General features: G+C 41.4%; 1 protein-coding gene across 2 annotated transcripts in view; it reads right to left on the minus strand.

Annotated features, from left to right (window-relative positions):
* gabrb1 (gamma-aminobutyric acid type A receptor subunit beta1) overlaps positions 1–22,379 on the minus strand; it is a 279,986-nt gene that overhangs the window by 9,573 nt on the left and 248,034 nt on the right. Inside the window, exon 9 of one of the 2 annotated variants that reach the window (XM_060830997.1) lies at positions 19,529–19,551. The exons of the other annotated variant lie outside the window; for it this stretch is intronic. Within the exon in view, the coding sequence (XP_060686980.1) occupies positions 19,529–19,551 (23 nt within the window). The remainder of the gene's footprint in view (positions 1–19,528; positions 19,552–22,379) is intronic. 2 annotated transcript variants of the gene reach the window in all.

The following is a 22,379-nucleotide window of genomic DNA, read 5'->3' on the forward strand; positions in this document are numbered from 1 at the left end:
CAGTGGAGTGCCACAGAGATCAGTGCTGGGCCTTCTATGTTTTGACATTTACATAAATGATTTGGATGCGAGCATAAGAGGTACAGTTAGTAAGTTTGCAGATGACACCAAAATTGGAGGTGTAGTGGACAGCGAAGAAGATTACCTCAGATTACAACAGGATCTGGACCAGATGGGCCAATGGACTGAGGAGTGGCAGATGGAGTTTAATTCAGATAAATGCGAGGTGCTGCATTTTGGGAAAGCAGATCTTAGCAGGACGTATATACTTCATGGTAAGGTCCTAGGGAGTGTTGCTGAACAAAGAGACCTTGGAGTGCAGGTTCATAGCTCCTTGAAAGTGGAGTCACAGGTAGATAGGATAGTGAAGAAGGTGTTTGGTATGCTTTCCTTTATTGGTCAGAGTATTGAGTACAGAAGTTGGGAGGTCATGTTGCAGAACATTGTTTAGGTCACTGTTGGAATATTGCGTGCAATTCTGGTCTCCTTCCTATCGGAAAGGTGTTGTGAAACTTGAAAGGGTTCAGAAAAGATTTCCAAGGATGTTGCCAGAGTTGAAGGATCTGAGCTACAGGAAGAGGCTGAACAGGCTGGGGCTGTATTCCCTGGAGTGTCGGAAGCTGAGGGGTGACCTTATAGAGATTTACAAAATTATGTGGAACATAGATAGGATAAGTAGACAAAGTCTTTTCCCTGGGTTCGGGGAGTCCAGAACTAGAGGGCCTGGGTTTTGGGTGAGAGGGGAAAGATATAAAAGAGACCTAAGGGGCAACTTTTTTATGCAGAGGGTGGTATATGTATGGAATGAGCTGCTAGAGGATGTGGTGGAGGCTGGTACAATTGCAACTTTTAGAGGCATTTGGATGGGTATATGAATAAGAAGGGTTTGGAGGGCTATGGGCTGGGTGCTGGCAGGTGGGACAAGATTGGATTGGGATATCTGGTCAGCATGGATGGGTTGGACCAAAGGGTCTGTTTCCATGCTGTGCATCTCTATGACTCTGTGACTAGAAATGAAAAATCTAGAAACAGAATTGCAAGACAGAAAGCAAGATAATGCAAATATCAGCATTAAAGGATACTGTTGCTTACTTCTGTGCAATTTTATGAAAACATTAATGGTTGTGATGACTCCAGGAATATTGAGGCTTGATTTACATTAATATCAAGAGGTTAGGACCACTCAAGGATAAAAGAGGGAACTAGTGCATCGAGGCAGAGGATGTGGGTGAGATCTTAAGTGAGTACTTTGTATTCACCCAAGAGAAGGATATGGAGGATAGTGAGATTTGTGTGGAGCATACTAATACGCTCTGGCATTTTGAGATCAAGAAAGAAGTGGTGTTGGGTCTCTTGAAGAATGTTGAGGCGGATAAATACCCCCAGGACCCAATGGTATCTACTCCAGCTTATTGAGAGAGGCAAGATAGGAGATTGCTGGACCTTTGATAAGATCTTTGTATCCCCGCTAGCTACTGGAGAGGTACCAGAGGGCTGGCAAGTAGCAAACGTTGCTCCTTTATTCAAGAAGGAAATTAGAGATAATCCAGGAAACTATAGACTGGTGAGTCTCACATCAGTGATTGGGAAGCTAATGGAGAGAATTCTTAAGGATAAGACTTACGTGCATTTGATAAGCATGGCCTACTTAGAGACAGTCAGCATGTCTTTGTGCAGGACAGGTAATGTCTTAAATACTTGACTGAATTTTTCGAGGGGGTGACAAAAATGATTGAGGAGGGTAGAACAGTGAATGTTTTCTCCATGGATTTTAGAAAAACATTTGACAATGTCCCTCATGGTAGGTTCATCCAAAAGATTAAGATGTACGGGATCCAAGTGGATTCAGAATTTGTTTGCCCATAGAGGGCAGTGGTGGAAGTGTGTTTTTCTGGCTGGAGGTCTGTGACTGATTAGTGGTGTTCTGCAGGGATCCGTACTGGGATCTCTGCTGTTTGTGATATGAATTGGCTGAAAATATAGATGGTGGGTTAATATGTTTGCAGATGATACAAAGATCAGTGGAGTTGTGGATCATGCAGAAGGTTGTTAAAGGATGGACCCTCTACTTTTTGTCATTTATATATATGATTTGGATGTGAGCATAAGAGGTACACTTATTAAGTTTGCAGATGACACCATAATTGGAGGTGTAGTGGACAGCAAAGAGGGTTACCTCAGATTACAACAGGATCTGGACCAGATGGACCAATGGGCTGAGGAGTGGCAGATGGAGTTTAATTCAGATAAATGCGAGGTGCTGCATTTTGGGAAAGCAAATCTTAACAGGACTTATACACTTAATGGTAAGGTCCTAGGGAGTGTTGCTGAACATAGAGACCTTGGAATACAGGTTCATAGCTCCTTGAAAGTGGAGTTGCAGGTAGATAGGATAGTGAAGAAGACGTTTGGTATGCTTTCCTTTATTGGTCAGAGTATGGAGTACAGTGGTTGGGAGGTCATATTGCAGCTGTACAGGACATTGGTTAGGCCACTGTTGGAATATTGTGTGCAATTCTGGTCTCCTTCCTATCGGAAAGATGTTGTGAAACTTGAAAGGGTTCAGAAAAGATTTACAAGGCTGTTGCCAGGATTGGAGGATTTGAGTTATAGGGAGAGGCTGAATAGGCTGGGGCTGTTTTCCCTGGAGCATCGGAGGCTGAGGGGTGACCTTATAGAGGTTTATAAAATTATGAGGGGCATGGATAGGATAAATAGAAAAAGTCTTTTCCCTGGGGTCGGGGAGTCCAGAACTAGAGAACATAGGTTTTGGGAGAGAAGGGAAAGATATAAAAGAGATCAGTGGGGCAACTTTTTCATGCAGAGGGTGATACGTGTATGGAATGAGCTGCCAGAGGATATGGTGGAGGCTGTTACAATTGCAACGTATAAGAGGCATTTGGATGTGTATATGAATAGGAAGGGTTTGGAGGGATATGGGCCGGGTGCTGGCAGGTGGGACTAGATTGGGTTGGGATATCTGGTCGGCATGGACGAGTTGGACCGAAGGGTCTGTTCCAAGCTGTACATCTCTATGACTCTATGATACAGTGGGGTATAGATCAGTTGTAGATTAGGGTGGAGAAATGGTAGATGGAGTTTAATCCATGTGAATGTGAGGTGCTCACTTTGGGAGATCAAATATTAAGGAAAAGTATACAGTTAATGGCAGGACCCTGAACAGCACTGACGTACAGAGGGATCTTGGGGTTCAAGTCCATAGCTCCCTGAAAGTGGCCATGCTTGCATTTGTTGGTCAGGGAATTGAGTAAAAGAGTCAGGATGCCATGTTGCAAATTTTTAAGACTTTGGTTAACTCTGACTTAAAGTATTGCATTTAATTCTGGTCACCACATTGTAGAAAGGATGTCAAGGCTTTGGAGAGGGTGCAGAAGAGGTTTGCAGGATGCTACTTGGATTAGAGGGCATGAGCTACAAGGCACATTAGAAAAACTCAGGTTGTTTTCTCTGGAATGGCAGAGGCTGAGGGGAGGCTTAATAGAAATCTATAAAATGATGAGAAGCATAGATAGGGTAAACGGTCACAATCTTTTTCCCAGAGTTGAAATGTCCAATACCAGGGGACATGCATTTAAGGTGAGAGGGGAAGGTTCAAAGGAGATGTGAGGGGCAAGTCTTTTATACAAACAGTGTTAGGAGTCTGAAATATGCTGCTAGGGGTGGTGGTGGAGGTAGTTATGAAAGGGCATTTATTACACTTTTACATAAGCACATGAGTATGAAAGGGATGGAGGGATATAGACAAGAGCAGACAGAGAGATTCATTTAATTTGGCGTCATGTTCAGCACAATATCATGGGCTGAAGGGCCTGTTTCTGTGCTGTGCAGTTTTATGTTCTAATTTAAACAAGCAATGCATTCTTAAATGCCTCAATTGACTCTGGCTCCATCAAGCTTCCAGGTTGGGCATTTCAGACATGAACAATTTGTAACATGAAAAGGTTTCTCCTCACACCATATCTGCAACATTTTCAAATAAGTTTAAACTGTGACGTCTCATTTTCAATCCTTATATGTGTGGGAACAAGTTATACCTATAAACATTATCTAGTGCTCTTATGATTTGGAAAACTTCTATTAAATGTCTTCATCTCTTCTATACAGTAACAGTATAAATCGCATTCATTTATCTCATAAATGACATTTTTAGCCTCATGAACTATTTTTGAAAATCTCTTCTGCAGCCTTTTTGACTGCAGCCCAAATCTCATGGTTAGCGGTGAAGATTTAATCTGCCCATTTTTTAAGCCGAAGGCTTTGCACAGTCGTAGCATAGTCATGACACAGCTGTCATAATTCCACTAGATTCAAGATTATTGTAGAAAACGACAATGATGGGCATAAAATCAAAATTATAAACTGACTTTAATAAAAGCAGGTATAATTTGGCTAGAGTGGACTGGGAGCAGGTACTTTTAGATAAATCTGTGTCAGAGCAGTGAGCTTCATTCAAGAAGGAAATAAAAAGGGAATTTTCCAATAAAGGGAAAGGTTAGGACCATCAAATCTTGTGAACACTGGATATCGTGAGATGTATAGGTTTGGATAAAGAGAAAAATGGAGGTTTATGGCAGAAACTGAGGGTTCGAGAAAACTGAAGAAGCTCGAGAAAAGTACAGAATGTACAAATGGAAACTTAAAAAGGAAATTAGGAAAGCAAAAGGGATCATGAAAAATAATGGCACAGAAGAATAAAGGAAAATCTGAAGTTACCGTACAAGCAAGTTTAAGTTTAAAAGATAACTAGGGAAAGAATGGGGCCCAATGAGGACCATAGAGGTAATTTATACATGGAACCAAACGATGTAGGTTGGGGTTCTAAATGACTACTTTGTGTTGGTGTTCACTAGTGAGAGTCATAGACTCATAGAGATGTACAGCATGGAAACAGATCCTCCAGTCCAACCCGCTGATCAGATATCCCAACCCAATCTAGTCCCACCTGCCAGCACCTGTCCCATATCCCTCCAAACTCTTCCTATTCATATACCCATCCAAATGCCTCCTAAATGTTGCAATTGTACCAGCCTCCACCACATCCTCTGGCAGCTCATTCCATACACGTACCACCCTCTGCATGAAAAAGTTGCCCTACTGATCTCTTTTATATCTTTCCCCTCTCACCCTAAACCTATGCCCTCTAGTTCTGGACTCCTCGACCCCAGGAAAAAGACTTTGTCTATTTACCCTATCCATGCCCCTCATAATTTTATAAACCTCTATAAGGTCACCCCTCAGCCTCCGACACGCCAGGGAAAACAGCCCCAGCCTGTTCAGCCTCTCCCTATAGTTCAAATCCTCCAACCCTGGCAACATCCTTATGAATCTTTTCTGAACCCTTTCAAGTTTCACAACATCTTTCCGATAGGAAGGAGACCAGAATTGCACACAATATTCCAACAGTGGCCTAACCAATGTCCTGGGTAAAAACAATGACTGCAGATGCTGGAAACCAGATTCTGGATTAGTGGTGCTGGTGCTTCATCCCCTCCCCCACTCACCTATTGTACTCTATGCTACTTTGTCTGCACCCCCACCCTCCCTTCACTTATCTCTCCACCCTTCAGGCTCTCTGCCTGTATTCCTGATGAAGGGCTTTTGCCTGAAACATCAATTTTACTGCTCCTCGGATGCTGCCTGAACTGCTGTGCTCTTCCAGCACTACTAATCCAGTAACCAATGTCCTTATAGCCGCAACATGACCTCCCAAATCCTGTACTCAATACTCTGACCAAGAAAGGAAAGCATACCAAACGCCGTTTTCACTATTCTATCTACCTGCATCTCCACTTTCAAGGAGCTATGAACCTGCACTCCAAGGTCCCTTTGTTTAGCAACACTCCCTAGGACCTTACCATTAAGTGTATAAGTCCTGCTACAATTTGCTTTCCCAAAATTCAGCCCCTCGCATTTATCTGAATTAAACTCCATCTGCCACTCCTCAGTCCATTGGCCCATCTGGTCCAGATCCTGTTGTAATCTGAGGTAACCCTCTTCACTGTCCACTACACTTCCAATTTTGGTGTCATCCGCAAACTTACTAACTGTACCTCATATGCTCACATCCAAATCATTTATATGAATGACAAAAGGTAGAGGACCCAGCACTGATCCTTGTGGCACTCCACTGGTCACAGGCCTCCAGTCTGAAAAACAACCCTTCACCACCACCCTCTGTCTTCTACCTTTGAGCCAGTTTTGTATCCAAACAGTTGGTATTCCATGAGATCCAACCTTGCTAATCAGTCTCCTATGGGGAACCTTGTCGAACGCCTTACTGAAGTCCATACTGATCCCATTTACTGCTCTGCCCCCATCAATCCTCTTTGTTACTTCTTCAAAAAACTCAATCAAGTTTATGAGACATGATTTCCCATGCATAAAGCCATGTTGACTATCCATAATCAGAGGGATTACCACCTATTTATAAAGAATCTATCTACCATTGCCTTAAAACTGTCAGAGACTCTGACTCCACCATCTTTTCAGGACAAGAGCTCCAAAAGACAAATGATCCTCAGAGAAAAAAAAGTCTCATCTCTGCTTTAAATGGGCAATGCTGATTTTTAAACAATGACCCCTACTTCTATGTTCTGCCATTAAAGGAAATATCCTCTCCACATTGATCCAGTCAAGACCACTTGATATTTCATTTGTTTCAAACAGGTTGCGGCTTACTCTCCTAAACAGAAGTCCTATATCTGGGATAAATATATATTACTGACAGCAACTTCCAAACTTAACTGCACAGTGCGGAAACCAGAAGTGGTTGTCAGTGTTATCTAGCAATAATAATGTGTGTTTGACAGCCGACACTGTTATTAGTACAGCAAAATCTGAATAACTATTCTATTGCAAACTGTATCAGGTCAAATGCTAGAAATTAAATTTTGTATGTAACTTTGTTAATGTATTGGGTGGATTTTCTAGTTAAATTCAGAGACCGAGGAAGGAACAGAATGCTGTTATCTTTGTACCCATCAATTACTTTGAATTCAACCACATTCAACTTCTGTAGTGCATAACAAGATGTAACACTCATGCTGGGAATTCAATGCACTGTGGGTGGACAATCTAATACTTTGTACTGCCACTGTTGACACACAGCATCAGAAAATTCTCTTTACCCAGGCAAAGAGTAATTTTGCACAAACTCCATAATATTGTCTTTTTCAAAAATGACATCAAATCTTTTCACTTTAATTCCAGTTAATTAAAAACTGTCCACGATTAACATCCTTCTTGTCAAAAGGATTCCAACCTACTCAAGCAATGCAATATTGATTTAATCATTTTGCCTCAATGATCTGTGGCAGGCTACTATTATTTGTTTTCCACTTGTGCTGTCATACTTTTCTATACAAATCAGATGTGGCAACTTCCCCTCTGTGGATTTGGCTGGCATTTTATTGACTGTCAGATCCTCCCTGATGAGCACAGTACCCTCCTGCATTTAATGTGTTTTTATGTCTTCTGATCATTCTGAGAGTGGGAGCTCACATCTCTTCTGTTTGTAACCACATGCAGTAATTGTTGAGACTCTCCTCTCAGCACTGATCTTTACTCAATGGGATAAAAGATCAGGGATTCGTGCACACGAATAAAAAAGCTCAATTTCTGCATCCAATTCTATTATCTCTGGTCATGCCAGAAGCTGAATCTCGTAAAGGTTCACCCATAACTCCATTAAACTGGTTACATGCATCCTTTCAATACATTCACAAATTGGCTTTTCAATGTTTGCAACGACCTCCATAACCAGATGTTCTTTGATTTTATTCTCAGTATAGTTTTTATTTTGCCCTAAGATATATCTTAGACAATTCAAATGTTTCCTTTTCTGATCTTTTTATAAACATCTTTTGTTTCCAAGTCCCATGCTTCTTCATGGCTTCTGCTGCTTCACTCCCTGTTATTATGATATAAATGTGGCTCTCTGTCTCCCACGGTCTCACAAATGCTTTCATTTCAATCACAACAGTAATTTGTCTGCTTCATGTTCACTGCTGAGGTAGCACTTGGCTTTCAGTCTCACATCCAGTAAATCAATGCAACACACCTTTTGTATTCTAGTTACCCAATAATGGGCAAATTTAGCAAATGTTTGCTGTTTCATTATGCGTGTTAATGTTGCATACAACTCCTCTTCATCCATGGTAATCGTTAGTGATTTGGTTTCATAATCCAATCACAGTCATTTCAAACAATGAAATAATCAGCTATGTTGCTAAAATAATTAAAAGATGTTGTTCCACGGCTGTTGTCACCTTTACATCCCTAAGAACAAGACAGTACGAGAAATTATGTGGAACTATCTTCACCCTTTGTTAGAATCTAATACTAGACCACTTGAATAAAATAAATAATGAAGTACTCATTTTGTTGAGTATTGCTGAAAAAAATCAAATTTTCTTAAAACGTTTCTTCTTGCACTTATCAGTACAATTCACAAGAAATTTAAAAAAAGGGCAAACAACAATTATGCTGCACAGGAGGAAAGTACTCATTTCTTAGCAAGTGTACTCTGACTGTTAGAGGTATCACTATTGGGATGAACCAGTTTATGATGATTGACAGTTAATTGCCAGGTTTTGTCAAAATTTTTAACCAAACAGGTTGAGTCTGATTCATGAAAGCATTGCCTTCAGAAGTAAACTGGAGAAAAGTTGTCACATTTTTTAAAATACATTTTTACTATCTGCAAAGAACAACACCCTGTATACTAAACTATGCAGCTTCCAGTGTGTCCAAATACATTTTACTATAGGCTCAACTGGCAAAAATTGGTTCAGTGTCATTCTTCACACTCTCAGGATTATTTAACCAACACTGTCCAATCACAGAAACATATCTGATGTTAGATACTGTCTGTGGGTTTTACACTTGTTGGGCTGGTTGGGAATGGTCAGTACCTTGCTTGTTGCAAACAGCTGAAGGAAAATGCTGCTTGATATGATCTAGTGTCTTTGGGATATGCAGACCACAAATGTGCCATCACACTGGCACTGAAATCAGACATTATGTTAATCACTTACGCAATGGGCAAAATGTCTTTTGGCTTGACAACAGCATCCTGTTATGGTGAACACCACTCATGGTACTACAGCATTGTAGCAGTATGCAATAGGAATAGATTCACCTGTGGCTCAAACTTTCCAAACATTTTATCCAGGATAATCTGAGGTAGACTGCTCACATTTCAGGACCAAAAGTGGTGGTCCTAGGCACATTCATAAGTGACCGTGATAAATTACAAGATCTGATTTAATCAGGGTAGCTACTACCCTGCAGGATGGCTTTGTACACCCTATTCCAACATTAGGCTGTGAAGGTAGGCTTGCAGGAGACAGTCGTAGAGAGACCCCTGGCTGATTTCCCAACTAGGACATCAAAGAAAGCAAGCTCATTTGACCGTTCCATTTCAAAGGTGAATTTTGAGCACAAGATTCATGTGTGAGACAAGTAAGGAAATTCTCGTAGGGTTGTGCATCTTTGGAACTCTCTGCCTCAGAAGGTGGTGGAAGCAGGACACTGAATATTTTTAAGGTATTGCAGATAGATTGTTGTTAGACTTGGGGAATTAAGGGCTATTAGGACAAACAGACCAGTCATGATCTTATGAAAAGCTGGAGCAAGGGCTGAATGATCTCATCTTGCATTCTGTATTCACCAGTTTGTATGTTATTAAATAAACAATTCAGGCTCTCTCTCCATTTCTTATGCAGATGAAAATTCATAAAGATGGCCCTGCTCTGATTCTGGTCAGTGATATCCTTTCCAGGATGTTGATAGCGAGATAATGATATTGCTATTGAACAACAAGGTGAATTGGTTAGATTCTCTCTCATTGGAGATGGTCATTGACTTGAATGATATGAATGTTACTTGTCACATATCAACCTTAAGCGAGGATGTTGTCCAGGTCTTGCTGCGCATGAACGTGGACTATTTCTGAGGAGTCACAAATGGTGTTGAACATTGTCCAATCATCAATGAACATCACCACTTGTAACCTTCCGTTGGAGGGAAGGTCATTGATGAAGCAGCTGAAGAACTGTAGCTTAAGAATTAAATGGAAAAATTAGCAGGCTGAGATTCAGCCTGGTCTAATCTGTGAGCTGGATGAATATCTCAGCCTGCAGAATGTCCTTGCTGTAGCATTTCCATGCAAATTGCTTGTAGGTCCTGATGTGCAGCTTTAAAGTATGGAAACATCCAATAAGTGGGTCAGAAAGATGCCTGAAAGGAGGGTCCTGAGAGGCTAGCAAGTGCCAGATGCCATGGATGTGGGGTGCATGGGCTGGTACCCTGGTATGTTGCTGGTTGTCCAAGATGGCTGCCTGGAAGAGCAAGTGGCAAGCTGGAATCTGCAGATAGCCCTTCTGAATTTCCTGTTTGGAATTGTTGACAACTAGTCTCCTTGTGGTAGGAGGTGGAATAGGAAGCTGTGCATTAATGAAGTAAGATTTGTTGTTAATTGCACTGATAACAAGCAATAATTTCCATTAACAAGCTTCTTGCCACTGCCCACAGATAAGACAACTTCCAAGCGGTTGCCTGGACTTGGCCTCCAGTGGAGGTCAGTCTGCCATTACTAACAACTCAGGAATATCACCAGTTTGTTTTTAAGTGACAATTTAAATGCTAACTTGATAGACAGCTCATGACCATCATTCAAAGCCTGCCTCTATCAAGATCCCTCAGACGTGGAAATGCTGTAGGGTGCCACTCTGATAAAAGATTTCCTGAATTGTAATGCTCTTTTAATTCCTAGGCTGCCTCTGTGTGACTAATAAGATTTCATAATTTGACATTCAGTAGGATTAGCATTTCTGAATTCCCCTTCTACACTGGGCCCACTGTTGACCATTCACTTTCCCAGACCAGCTACATAAATACTGTGACTAGATGTACAGGTGAGAAGAGGGTTTTCTGTGATAAGTAGTTATCCGGACTTCACAACTTCATGTCCATCATATATGAGGCACAAGTAACAATGTGACATAATACTCTTTATTTGTTTGGATGACTGCAGCTCCAACTGAGTGTTAATACACAAGAAAGTGAATATTCCATTCAGGAAAACAGATCTCTTAATCAGTAGTCCATTGACCAAATTAAAATTCCACTCACTCACCAACAACTCACAGTGACATCACGGTTGCTATCTAAAAGATTCAGAAATTGGCTAAACCTTGTTCAACAGCAAGGGTCAAAGGTGTGACCTCTACCACCTCGAAGGGTAAGGGTGTCTTCAGGTTCCACTCTCTGTTACCATCCTGATTTGGAAGAAACATACTATTACCATCCCTCCACTGTCTCTGGGTCAAAATCCTGGAATCTCCAGCCGACAGCACTGTGGGCGTACCTTCATCACGCTCCATGGACTGCAGCAATTCTATACATTGAGTCATCACAATCTTCTCAAGGATATGATTTGGAGATGCCAGTGTTGGACTGGGGTGTACAAAGTTAAAAATCACAACACCAGGTTATAGTCCAACAGGTTTAATTGGAAGCACACTAGCTTTTGGAGCGACGCTCTTTCATCAGGTGATTGTGGAGGGCTAGATCGTAACATAGAATTTATAGCAAAAATTTGCAGTGTCATGTAACTGAAATTATACATTGAAAAATTGATTATCTGTTAAGCCTTTCATCTGTTAGAATACAGTGATAGTTTCACTTCTTTCATGTGTAAATCACAAAACGTTTTTTTAAAGTTGCATTCTCAGGTTAGCTGTTAACAATGGTGATAGCTAGACAATATGTTGAAGGTGTTAGCCCCCTGTGTTCTCTGTCTGTGACCTGATGTTTAGATTGATTCTAATCTAAAAAGTGAGATAACAGCTAACCCGAGAATGCAACTTTAAAAAAGGGTTTTGTGATTTACACATGAAAGAAGTGAAACTATCACTGTATTCTAACAGATGAAAGGCTTAACAAACAATCAATTTTTCAATGTATAATTTCAGTTACATCACACTGCAAATTTTGCTATAAATTCTGTGTTACGATCGAGCCCTCCACTATCACCTGGTGAAGGAGCGTCACTCCGAAAGCTAGAGTGCTTCCAATTAAACCTGTTGGACTATAACCTGGTGTTGTGTGATTTTTAACTTCTCGAGGATAATTAGGGATGAACAATAAATGCTGGTTTTGCCAGTGATATCCATATTCCAGGAAGAATAAAAAATTATAATCTTTTCCTGAACTGTTCTCACATCTGTATGGGAGATGTCAGAAATTCTTGGATAGTGGGGCATATGCAACACAATAATACCATTTTTCTCTCACCCATTTATAACATCCTGTCAATAGAATTTATGAGAAAGGTTTTGCAGAACTCATGAAAGAAAACATGTGTTTGATATTAGAACTTTTGGTCCTACTAAGTGTAGGCAACAATTCAGTTGTGTTAGAAGATTCCATCACTTATGGGCAATGAGTTGTTGAGGTGTAACATAAGATGGCCCAAGGGAACTCCAATCTTACCAATGTCAATCAAACAAAGCAACATTTGAGGGCAGGAAGTAAAAGGCACTAATTAAAATAGCACCAAACAAAGTCATGACCTGACTTAGCTGCAACAATCCTAGTCAATTTTTAATAAAGCTCCAATTAATACATATCAAAATGTTAAAATTAGTTAATGCACAGTTTGAGCTTGGATTATTATGTAATGCATAATTTAAAACTGTGGTAAGCTATCACCTTCAAAAAATTATATTTTGCACAATATAAGTAACATGAAGTACGATTAAGCTGCCAATAGTATAAAACCTGTTTAGCTGAAATTACATAATTAAAGCTCAATAACAAATAAAACATCTTCATTCAGAAAAGGTTGCACTTTGCAGTCATTCTGTCTTTTGATCCCTGCAGCAAGTGCTACAAAGGAAGTTGAAATTACTGGGTAGCCGTACAAAACAGTGAACAAAGCCAAGAGAAACAGGCAGAGATCTCAATCTGAAATACCAGATCCTTTCCCAACCTGTACAATGTTACTGATGGCCTGGGGTGCTTGGACACAGCTGTTATCTTTATATAAGTAGATGGAAAATGGACACCAATGAGGAATTACACAATCCACTCATCTTCTCATGGGAAATATGGTGTGATAACAGCCAGGGTTACTCCGATAGAGGAAGGTAAATATAACTTCATTTACAGGGTTTGACCTGGATGGATTTCTGTTACAGCACCATTTTTCTTTTTTTAAATAATATATTTTTATTAAGAAAAAATAAATTTTTAAATATTACAACAAATACAAAACAATGCAATTCAAAACAGTACAAAAATAGGACAAAACTAAGCCCAAATAATAAAAAGAAATTCCCCAACTCACCCTCATATACGAATGTATAAACATATATAGAGAAGTATAAAATTTAAAAAAAACCTAAATTAGCTATTTAACTAAATAAATACCTAACAACAAACAAATAAATAGTCATAACTCAGCCCAGCCAAACAAAACACTCATACATTCACAGTTCCTCCTCCCTGGATATTGGACTCATGAAACACAATTGTTACGGCTATATAAAAGCCCTTGTTAGTGTGGCCGATAAATCTGTGTCCAGATATTTCAAAAAGAGTTGCCATGTCTTGCAAAAATTCTCAGTTTTGTGGTGTACCATATTTGTGAGAAAATCCAGGGGAATATGCTCCATAACAATCTTCCGCCAACCCGACAGGCCTGGGGGGTTTTCGGATCTCCAACCTAGCAAGATATTCTTTCTTGCACAGAATGTAAGAATATTGAAAAGTTTTGCCTTATGCCAGACTGCAGGAAATACAATGGGTAGGCCCAAAAGGAGCAAAATAGGGTCCTTCTCCACCCATACACCTAAAATCCTATCCATTGCACCCACCACAACGCTCCGATATATTTGAAGCCTGTCACAAAACCAAAGTCAATGGGTAAGAGTACCCATACAGGCCTTGCACTTGGGACATGCTGAAGATACCCCTGGTTTAAATTTTGATAAAATGGTCTGGGGCTAAGTGGACCCCGTGGAGAATCTTCAACTGTAAAGCATGGGTCCTATTGCAAGTTGATATCTTCCTTGCATTCTCCCAAATATCCTCCCATGCCTCTGAAGAAACTTCAACACCCAGCTCTCTTTCCCACATCTTGCAGAGTCGATAAGACTCATTTAAGATGGCACCCCCCAATTGGTGATATAGAGTACTGACCGAGAGTGTAGTCTTAGCCCTTAGTACCCCTCTTTCTATGTTAGATTTGTAGGGATCAGTCAAAAGTGTGGTCCTTTTTTGAATAAAATCCCTAACTTGAAAAAAACAAAAGAGGTCTCTATTAGGTAACTTGTAATTCAGTACTAACTGATCGAAGGACATCATTACATCTCCCTCAAATAAATCACCCATGCAAGATATACCCCTAGCTGCCCAACGTTTAAATCCTGATTCTATCATACATGGTTGAAAACTCAGCATACCCACTAAAGGTGTAAACAAAGATGTTTTGCCAATATTACCTTCCCTCTGCCGAATTGCCCTCCATGCTTTAAGAGTATTGATGACTATTGGGTTATGGCAATATTCCCTAACTGTCCTCATTTTGACCAAAAACAGAAAACTGGTAAGGGGGCACCTTGCCTGGGAGCCTTCAATATCTAGCCATATTGAAAGAAGGTCCCCACAAACCGAATCACTTATGTAGGTCAAAAGCGAGCTTAATTGGTAATTTTTATCGTCCAGAAGGTCTACCCCCTCCCCCCCCCCCCAATCTGTGAGGCAACTGCAGTTTGGCTAATTTAATGAGGGGCCGTTTACGGTGCCAGACAAAGGAGCTGAACCAACTGTTCAGTCTCCTGAGTGTTTGTTTATTGAAAATCAGGGGGACCATCCATATAGGGTATAGCAAACAAGGGAGAATATTCATCTTAATAAGCACTATCCGATCCAACTATGAGACTGGAAGTGCCTCCCATCTTTGGAGATCTTGTTTAATTTTTTCAAATAATTGAGTAAAATTGACTTTGAACAGCCAATCCAGAACTGGAGTAATGAATGTGCCCAAATACACAAAACCCCCCTGTGACCACCTAAATGGGAATCTATAGTCACTCTCAAGAGCCAACCAGTAGGGCTGGTCCTCACCTACTACCCCACCAACCTCCACATACATCGTATCATCCGTCGTCATTTCTGCTACCTCCAAACGGACCCCACCACCAGAGATTTATTTCCCTCCCTTCCCCTATCAGCGTTCCGAAAAGACCACTCCCTCCGTGACTCCCTCGTCAGGTCCACACCCCCCACCAACCCAACCTCCACTCTCAGCACCATTCCCTGCAACCGCAAGAAATGCAAAACTTGCACCCACACCTCCCCCCTTACTTCCCTCCAAGGCCCCATGGGATCCTTCCATATCTGCCACAAATTCACCTGCACCTCCACACACATCATTTACTGCACCCGCTGCACCCGATGTGGCCTCCTCTATATTGGGGAGACAGGCCGCCTACTTGCAGAATGTTTCAGAGAACACCTCTGGGACACCCGGACCAACCAACCCAACCACCCCGTGGCTCAACACTTCAACTCCCCTCACTCCACCAAGGACATGCAGGTCCTTGGACTCCTCCATCTCCATACCATAGCACCACGATGGCTGGAGGAAGAGCACCTCATCTTCTGCCTTGGAACCCTCCAACCACATCGGATGAACTCAGATTTCTCCAGTTTCCTCATTTCCCCTCCCCCCACCTTGTCTCAGTCAAATCTGCCCACAAATCTCTTAGTGGGCGGCACGGTGGTACAGTGGTTAGCACTGCTGCCTCACAGTTCAATTCCCGCCTCAGGCGACTGACTGTGTGGAGTTTGCACATTCTCCCCGTGTCTGCGTGGGTTTCCTCTGGGTACTCTGGTTTCCTCCCACAGTCCAAAGATGTGCAGCTTAGGTGAATTGGCCATGCTAAATTGCCCGTAGCGTTTGGTGAAGGGGTAAATGTAGGGGAATAGGTCTGGGTGGGTTGCGCTTCGGCGAGTCGGTTGGGCCGAAGGGCCTGTTTCCACACTGTAAGTAATCTAAAAATCCCTCGAACTCAGCACCGCCTTCCTAACCTGCAATCTTCTTCCTGACCTCTCCGCCCCCACCCCCACTTGGCCGATCACCCTCACCTTGACCTCCTTCCACCTATTGCATTTCCAACGCCCCTCCCCCAAGTCCCTCTTCTCTACCTTTTATCTTAGCCTGCTGGACACACTTTCCTCATTCCTGAAGAAGGGCTCATGCCCAAAACATTGATTCTCCTGCTCCTTGGATGCTGCCTGACCTGCTGCGCTTTTCCAGCAACACATTTTCAGCTCTAATCTGCAACAAATGCAGTCCTCACTTTCATTTGGCATTAAGAAAGCCAAAATTGCCTTTGCTTTTTTTGACAGAGGTGCTTGCCATTAGCCTCTGAGCAAGTCCAACTTAGAAATGTAAGTTGTTTGTCCCACCTTTTCAACACAGTCTTCCAACTGTGGAACTGGATATACATCAGTCTTTTTAACTGCATTAACTTTGTGATAGTCCACACATAACCGTTGGGTACCATGACTATGGGTGAGCTCCAGTCACTATAACTCACTTCAGTTATGCCATCTTAGAGCATGTGTTCTATCTCCGTCTGAACCTGTGCCGACTTTAGAGGGTTATGCCTATAAGGATGTTGCTTAATTGGAACAGCATCTCCTATATCTACATCATGCACAGTTAAGTTCGTACTTCTCAATTTATTTCCACGTCTCCCCATGTGATCGTAATAACTCTTTCAGGTCATTTCAATTTTTCTCAGGAAGGTAACTCAATAATTTATCCCCATTGTTGACAACTTCCTTATTATCCAGTTTGATTTGAGGAATGTCTAACCCAGAATCCTCTGAACTTGGTTCTTCCTTCTGTGCTGTAATCATGAACACGTTCTAAACATAGTACATTACAGTGCAGTATAGGCCCTTCAGCCCACAATGTTGCACCAACCTTTGAAATGAATCTGAAGTCCATCTAACCTACTCTATTGCATTGTCATCCATATGTTTATCTAATGACCATTTAAATGCTCCTAACGTTGGTGGGTCTCCTATCGTTGCAGGCAGGGTGTTCCATGCCACTACTACTCTCCGAGTAAAGAAACGACAAGCTAGCCATCACCATCTGAGGAAAAAGGCTCTCACTCCCTACCCTATCTAACCCTCTGATTATCTTATATGTCTCAATTAAGTCACCTCTCCACCTTCTTCTCTCGAACAAAAACAGCCTCAAGTCTCTCAGCCTTTCCTCATAAGATCTTCCCTCCATACCAAGCAACATCCTGGTAAATCTTCTCTGAACCGTTTCCAAAGCTTCCACATCCTTCCTATAATGTGGTGACCAGAACTGTATGCAACGCTCCAAATGCAGCCGTACCAGAGTTTTGTACAGCTGCAACATGACCTCATGGCTCAGAAACGTAATCCCCCTACCAATAAAGGTTAACACACCATATGCCTTCTTAACGACCCTACCAACCTGACAACTTTCAGAGATCTATGTACATGGACACAGAGATCTCTCTGCTCATCCACACTACCAAGAATCTCACCGTTAGTATCCAGTACTCTTTATTCCTGTTGCTCCTTCCAAAGTGAATCGTCTCACACCCTTCTGCATTAAACGCCATTTGCCACCTCTCAGCCCAGCTCTGCATCTTCTCTATGTCCCTCTGTAACCTGCAACATCCTTCGACACTATCCACAACTCCACCAACCTTAGTGTCATCTGCAAATTTACTAACCCATCCTTCTACATCCTCATCCAGGTAATTTGTAAAACTGACAAATGACAGTGGCCCCAAAACAAATCTTTGCAGTTCACCACTAGTAACTGAACTCCAGGATGAACACTTCCCATCAACCACCACCCTCTGTCTTCTTTCAACTAGCCAATTTCTGATCCAAACCATTAGATCACCCTCAATCCCATGCCTCTGCATTTTGTGCAATAGCCTACCATGGGGAAGCTTATCAAACACCTTACTGAAATCCATATATGCCACATCAACCACTTTACCCTTGCTTTCCTTCTCTGTCAAAATACCTTCTGAGCATATTCACACATGACTTTCTCTGTGATTTTCTTCCTGCCTGGAGTCCTCATCGAGTAGCTCACTTCGCTTAATTTCCTTTTGATTTGATAATGTCCACTAAACCTGGCTTTAGGGTGGCATGGTGGCTCAGTGGTTAGAACTGCTGCCTCACAGCGCCAGGGACTTGGTGACCGTCTGCGTGGAGTTTTCACATTCTTTCCGTGTCTGTGTGGGTTTCCTCCCACAATCCAAAGATGTGCAGGTCAGGTGAATTGCCCATTCTAATTTTCTACAATGTTCAGGAATGTATAGGTTAGGTACATTACTTAGGGGTAAATGTAGGGGAATGGGTCTGGGTGGGTTACTCTTCGGTATGGACTTGTTGGGCTGAAGGGCCTATTTCCATACTGTAGGGAATCTAACCTAAAGGTTCAACTATTACAGGAGGTAACAGCAATATGTTATCCCCGATAGCAAAATTGTGAATTTTTGATTTCTTGTCCGCTTCCTGTTTTATTGTATGCTGTGTACTTTTAAATGCTGACTAGCCTACTCCCCAGGTCTATTTAATCATCCTCCAAACTTTGACACATAATCCAAATGGGTGGTCTCTGAATTCTGACTTAGTAATTTCTCTTTGATCAATTTTAATGGGCCTCTCACTTCATATTCAAAAACTAATTGAATTCGACTGAATTTGGACAATTCATTTGGTGTATTTCTGATTGCAACAAGGACAAACAGAATTCCCTTATCTCAATCATCTGGATAATCCTGGCTATAAACTTTCATCATGATTTGATGCCATATTTCTAGTGCTCCTTGTGATTTTGGATGGTACGCAATAGGTTTGAATTGCTTTATACCCAAGCTGTCCATAACTTCCTTGAATAGTTTGGATGTGAAATTTGACCTTCAATCTGACTGCATCTCTAATGGTAGCCCGTATCGCTTAAAAAAAGAGTAATTCCTCTACAATCCTTTTAGCTGTGATATTGCGTAATGGAATGGCCTCTGGAAATCTCATTGATCTATCCATTATTGTTAACAAATACTGATTTCCACTTTTTGTGAGAGGTGGGGGACCTATGCAATCAATTAAGACTCTTGCAAAAGGTTCCTCAAATGCTGGAATGTGCAGTTTTATTACTGCCTGTGGTTTACCAATAAGCTGACATGTATGACACATCTGGCAAAATTCAACTACATCCTTGTGCAGTACAGGCCAGTAAAAATGTCTTTGAATTTTAGCCTGTGTTTTTCTCACTCCTAATGCCCTCCTAATAGCTAATGCGTCACTTGCAACACCTCCTTTCTATACCCCACTGGCAAAACAATTTGTTGCATCATTTCTCATCTGCTTGAATATGTAACGGTCTCCATTTCCTCATTAAGACATAATTTTTCAGGTAATAACACACAGAGTTGCGTTCAGACTCCTTCTCTGTAAATGCCTTTTCATACAACTGTTTTAAATTTTCATCTTTCTGCTGCAACTCAATGAGTTTTGCAGAGCTAAAGATATTTGCATGATTATTTATTTATTCCTGTTTTATCTCAACTAACTGATTGAACTCAGTCTCCGCTAATGCTACTTTAGCATCCTTATCTGTACTCGGTGACCTCTCTTCCTTCAACTGTTGACTCTGTGACCTTATTACTACACAATCAAAGAAGATATCTGGATAAGAATCCAGCAATGCTTCAGTTGCCTGAGTTTCCACTGGTATTTCAACTATAGTAACTGATGAAGGGCTTATGCCCGAAACGTCGAATTTCCTATTCCTTGGATGCTGCCTGACCTGCTGTGCTTTAACCAGCAACACATTTTCAACGGTGATCTCCAGCATCTGCAGACCTCATTTTTTACCCTATAGTAAACAGCATGCCTACCAGTGAAACAGCTATATTATTCTCAAGGACAAATTGTATTCCTGGAGCTGAGAGTTTGTCTAGTACTCCTCCCACAAATGCTTCACCCTTCTCTAGACACTCTAACCTCACTTTACATAAAAGAGCACCTTTTGTCTCACCGTGAATTCCTGTTACCAGTACCTTTTCTGGCAATAGTCTTTCAGGAGTACATATCTCCTCATCCTTCAGCATCACAGACTGAGACGATCCTATGTCTCTTAATATTGTAACCTCTTTACCTGCTATTCCTAGCCTATGTGAATAAACCTTACCTTTGCAGGTATATTTTTTAAGCAGTTCTGGCAATTTCTCCTTAACTAGACTCTGATCATCTTGTGCACTCTGATGCAGCTTTCTAGATTTCAGTGTGTTTTTTCCAACAAAACTCCCAGACTTGTCCTGCTTTCCCACGTCTGGCTTTCCTGTGCTTTTCCTAGCCCACTAACACTGTGATTTCATGTGACCTACTTTATTGCGATGAAAACACTGGAGCTTTTTACCCTCAAGGGCTTCCTTTTTACCTTGTGGTAAATTATCCTTATGATCTTCACTGAGCTCTACCTTACCCATTCCACGTGAGGATTTCTCTTTGGTCCAATTTCAATCCCCAATGGATTGAAATTGAGTCATGAAGCCAAACTGTGTTTTATGGACCAGCTCATAGTCATCAGCCACTTCAGCTGCTAACCGTACTGTTTTAACACTCTGCTCTTCCAAATGTGTTCGCACCATGTCAGGGAGTGAATTTTTGAACTCCTCCAAAATAATTATCTCTCTAAGGGCATTGTAAGTTTGCTCTATTTTTAATGGTGTTATCCACCTATCAAAATTACTTTGCTTGATCCTTTCAAACTCAATATAGGTTTACCAGGGTCCCTCCTTAGATTCCTGAAACCTTGTCTGTAGGCTTCTGGTACAAGCTCATATATACTTAAGATAGCTTTCTTCACCTCTGCATACTCCCCAGATACCCCTCCGCTGATAGGAATGCAAATACCTCACTAGCTCTACCTACAAGTTTGGTTTGGATCAACAAAACCCACATGGTGACTGGCAACTGCATTTATTAAGCCATTTTTTCAATTGAGATGAAAAAGGCTTCCACATCCTTCTTATCAAATTTAGGTAATGCTTGAACATACTTAAACAGTTTCTCACCAGGCTTTTAACTACCAGGGGCTTGCTCATCCCCACTCTGTTCATTATTAATCTTACCTTCAGCCTTCATCTCCAGCCTTTTAAGCTGACTTCCCTATTTGTGTCAATTTCTGAAGTTCAAATACTCTGTCTTTTTCTCTCTCATCTGCGAAAGCCCTTTGTTCTTTTTCTTTCTCTTCCGATTTTAATGGTAACTCAAACTGTTTCATTTCTGTTGCCCCTACTTTATCTCTCGCCTCTAATTCAAGCTGCCTCATTTGCAATTGAATTCGTGCCATCTCTACAGACCTTGATGGTGTTTCCAGCAAGTTTATATGCTGAGCTATTGCTGCAATCATCTAATCTTTCCTCACATTAGGAGGTAACTTCAACTCCGGCTTGTCCACTAATTCCTGCAGCTTGGTCTTATTTGCCGTTTGTAAAACTCCAAAGGTCACTTCTTCTACCTTCAGAACCTCCTTGGTGACTGAAAGAGCCATTGCTGTCTGAGCGCTGTTTAAACCAACCAAATCAACACCCGAAATAAAAGACACTAACACCTACCACCCGCTGTTTAAATCCCACAAAGAGCTCCCAATGTGTTATGAACTGGGCCAGACCCCTCAAAACATTTTTAAGCAGGTAGCCCAGACCGTAAATTTGCTATTTATTTCAGCTAGGAATATAGTGGATATTCCCAGAGTAAATTAGTTGGTTCGACTGCCAAGCTTTAAACAAACAAAATTTACTTACAAAATCATGGAATGAAACACAAAGAACCAAAAACAGAATACTGGATAACTTATCCTATCCAAACTCAACTTAATGATGCTGTTCCGAAAATACTTGCAACAGTCCCAACACACAAATCCCTTAGCCCAAACAATAACCAATGACACAGGCAGCTTACAGTTTTTGCAATTAGAAGGGCAGAAGGAGAGAGAGAGAGAGCTTCCAGTTTCAACTGTGACAGGGGATCTGGAAGATTCTGGGGACAGTCTGTACTTCCGTGGCTGGTGAGTGCATGATAGCATGCGAGTGGCGCCCTGGAGGTGTAATACATCCTTACTGAGGTGAAGTTTGTAAGACCACATGAGAACATGTGCTGGAACTCCTGGAGAGAAACTCTCCATGAAACTCCCAAATTGACACTTATGTTGGGAAACTTTAGCCCAAAATCTCATTGAACTATCCTTTGACCTTATCTTTTCTATCTAAAGA

The sequence above is a fragment of the Hemiscyllium ocellatum genome, chromosome 1, assembly GCF_020745735.1.
Source record: "Hemiscyllium ocellatum isolate sHemOce1 chromosome 1, sHemOce1.pat.X.cur, whole genome shotgun sequence".
Classification (NCBI taxonomy): Eukaryota; Metazoa; Chordata; class Chondrichthyes; order Orectolobiformes; family Hemiscylliidae; genus Hemiscyllium; species Hemiscyllium ocellatum.